We start from the raw sequence: 1,272 nt of genomic DNA on the forward strand, positions 1-1,272 counted from the left end.
CCTCCCCCCCCAGACTCTGGACATCAACTGGACGGGGATGACCAACCTGCTGGACATCCCCGGGCTCAGGTGAGTCCCGCCTGGGTGCCTGCCTTCTCTGGGATGGGGGTTGGGGGCTCGGGAGCCAGGACGCCTGGGTTCCCAGGCAGAATCCGGCCCCCCTGATTCTCCCCCCACACCTCCCAGCTCCATGTCAGACTCCATGATCATGGACGCTATCGCCGCCTTCCTGGTGCTGCCCAACCAGCTGCTGGTGCCGCTGGTGCCCGACCTGCAGGGCCTGGGTGCCTGCCTTCTCTGGGATGGGGGTTGGGGGCTCGGGAGCCAGGACGCCTGGGTTCCCAGGCAGAATCCGGCCCCCCTGATTCTCCCCCCACACCTCCCAGCTCCATGTCAGACTCCATGATCATGGACGCTATCGCCGCCTTCCTGGTGCTGCCCAACCAGCTGCTGGTGCCGCTGGTGCCCGACCTGCAGGAGGCGGCGCAGCTCCGCTCCCCGCTGCCCCGGGTGAGTGTCAGGAGGGTTGGGGGGGGGGCTTGGGGGCTGGAGGGTGCCAGGGGTCACGGTGCCCCCCAGGCTGACCCCAGCTGTGCAGGGCGTGGTGCGCGTGCACCTGCTGGCGGCGCGGGCGCTGTCTTCCAAGGACCGGCTGATGAAGGGGCTCATCGAGGGCAAGTCGGACCCCTACGCGCTGCTGCGGGTGGGCACCCAGCTGGGCACCAGCCGCGTCATCGACAACAGTCTCAACCCCGTCTGGAACGAGATCTATGAGGTGGGGCCCGGATGCCTGGGTTTTCTGTGGGCGCAGGGGCAGGGACCCTGGACACCTGTGTTCTCCAGGGGTGGGGGCTAGGGAGCCCGGACACCCGGGTGTCTGGGGGTGAGGGCCGGTGGGTGAGAGCAGGGGGCGCTGGGAGCCCGGACCCCTGGGTTCTCCTGGAGGGGGTCCCGCTCGCCTCACCCTGCTGCCCCCCCAACCCCCCAGTTCATGGTGCACGAGGTGCCGGGGCAGGAGCTGGAAGTGGAGCTGTTCGATAAGGACCCTGATGAGGATGACAAGCTGGGCAGGTCGGTGCAGGGGGTCGGGGGGCTCTGGGAGGGGGCAGCCGGGCTCTGCAGGGTCTGAATCTCACTGCCAGGGTCTCACGGCCTCCCGCCCCCCAGGATGAAGCTGGATTTCGGGGAGGTGCTCCGGGCCCGGGTGATGGATGAGGTCAGTTGGGGGGGGCACAAGCTCTGGGGGTGGGGCAGGGGGCTGTGGGGAGTCCT

General features: G+C 69.1%; 1 protein-coding gene across 1 annotated transcript in view; it reads left to right on the plus strand.

Annotated features, from left to right (window-relative positions):
* The first annotated feature begins 389 nt into the window (after positions 1 to 389).
* The window catches only part of ESYT1 (extended synaptotagmin 1), a 5,819-nt gene continuing 4,936 nt past the window's right edge, over positions 390 to 1,272 (plus strand). Inside the window, exons 1-4 of the mRNA XM_025191370.1 lie at positions 390 to 510; positions 599 to 775; positions 989 to 1,071; positions 1,168 to 1,267. Of these exons, the coding sequence (XP_025047155.1) occupies positions 391 to 510; positions 599 to 775; positions 989 to 1,071; positions 1,168 to 1,267 (480 nt within the window). The 5' untranslated portion in view covers position 390. The remainder of the gene's footprint in view (positions 511 to 598; positions 776 to 988; positions 1,072 to 1,167; positions 1,268 to 1,272) is intronic.

Source organism: Alligator sinensis, unplaced genomic scaffold, assembly GCF_000455745.1.
Source record: "Alligator sinensis unplaced genomic scaffold, ASM45574v1 scaffold1065_1, whole genome shotgun sequence".
NCBI lineage: Eukaryota > Metazoa > Chordata > Crocodylia > Alligatoridae > Alligator > Alligator sinensis.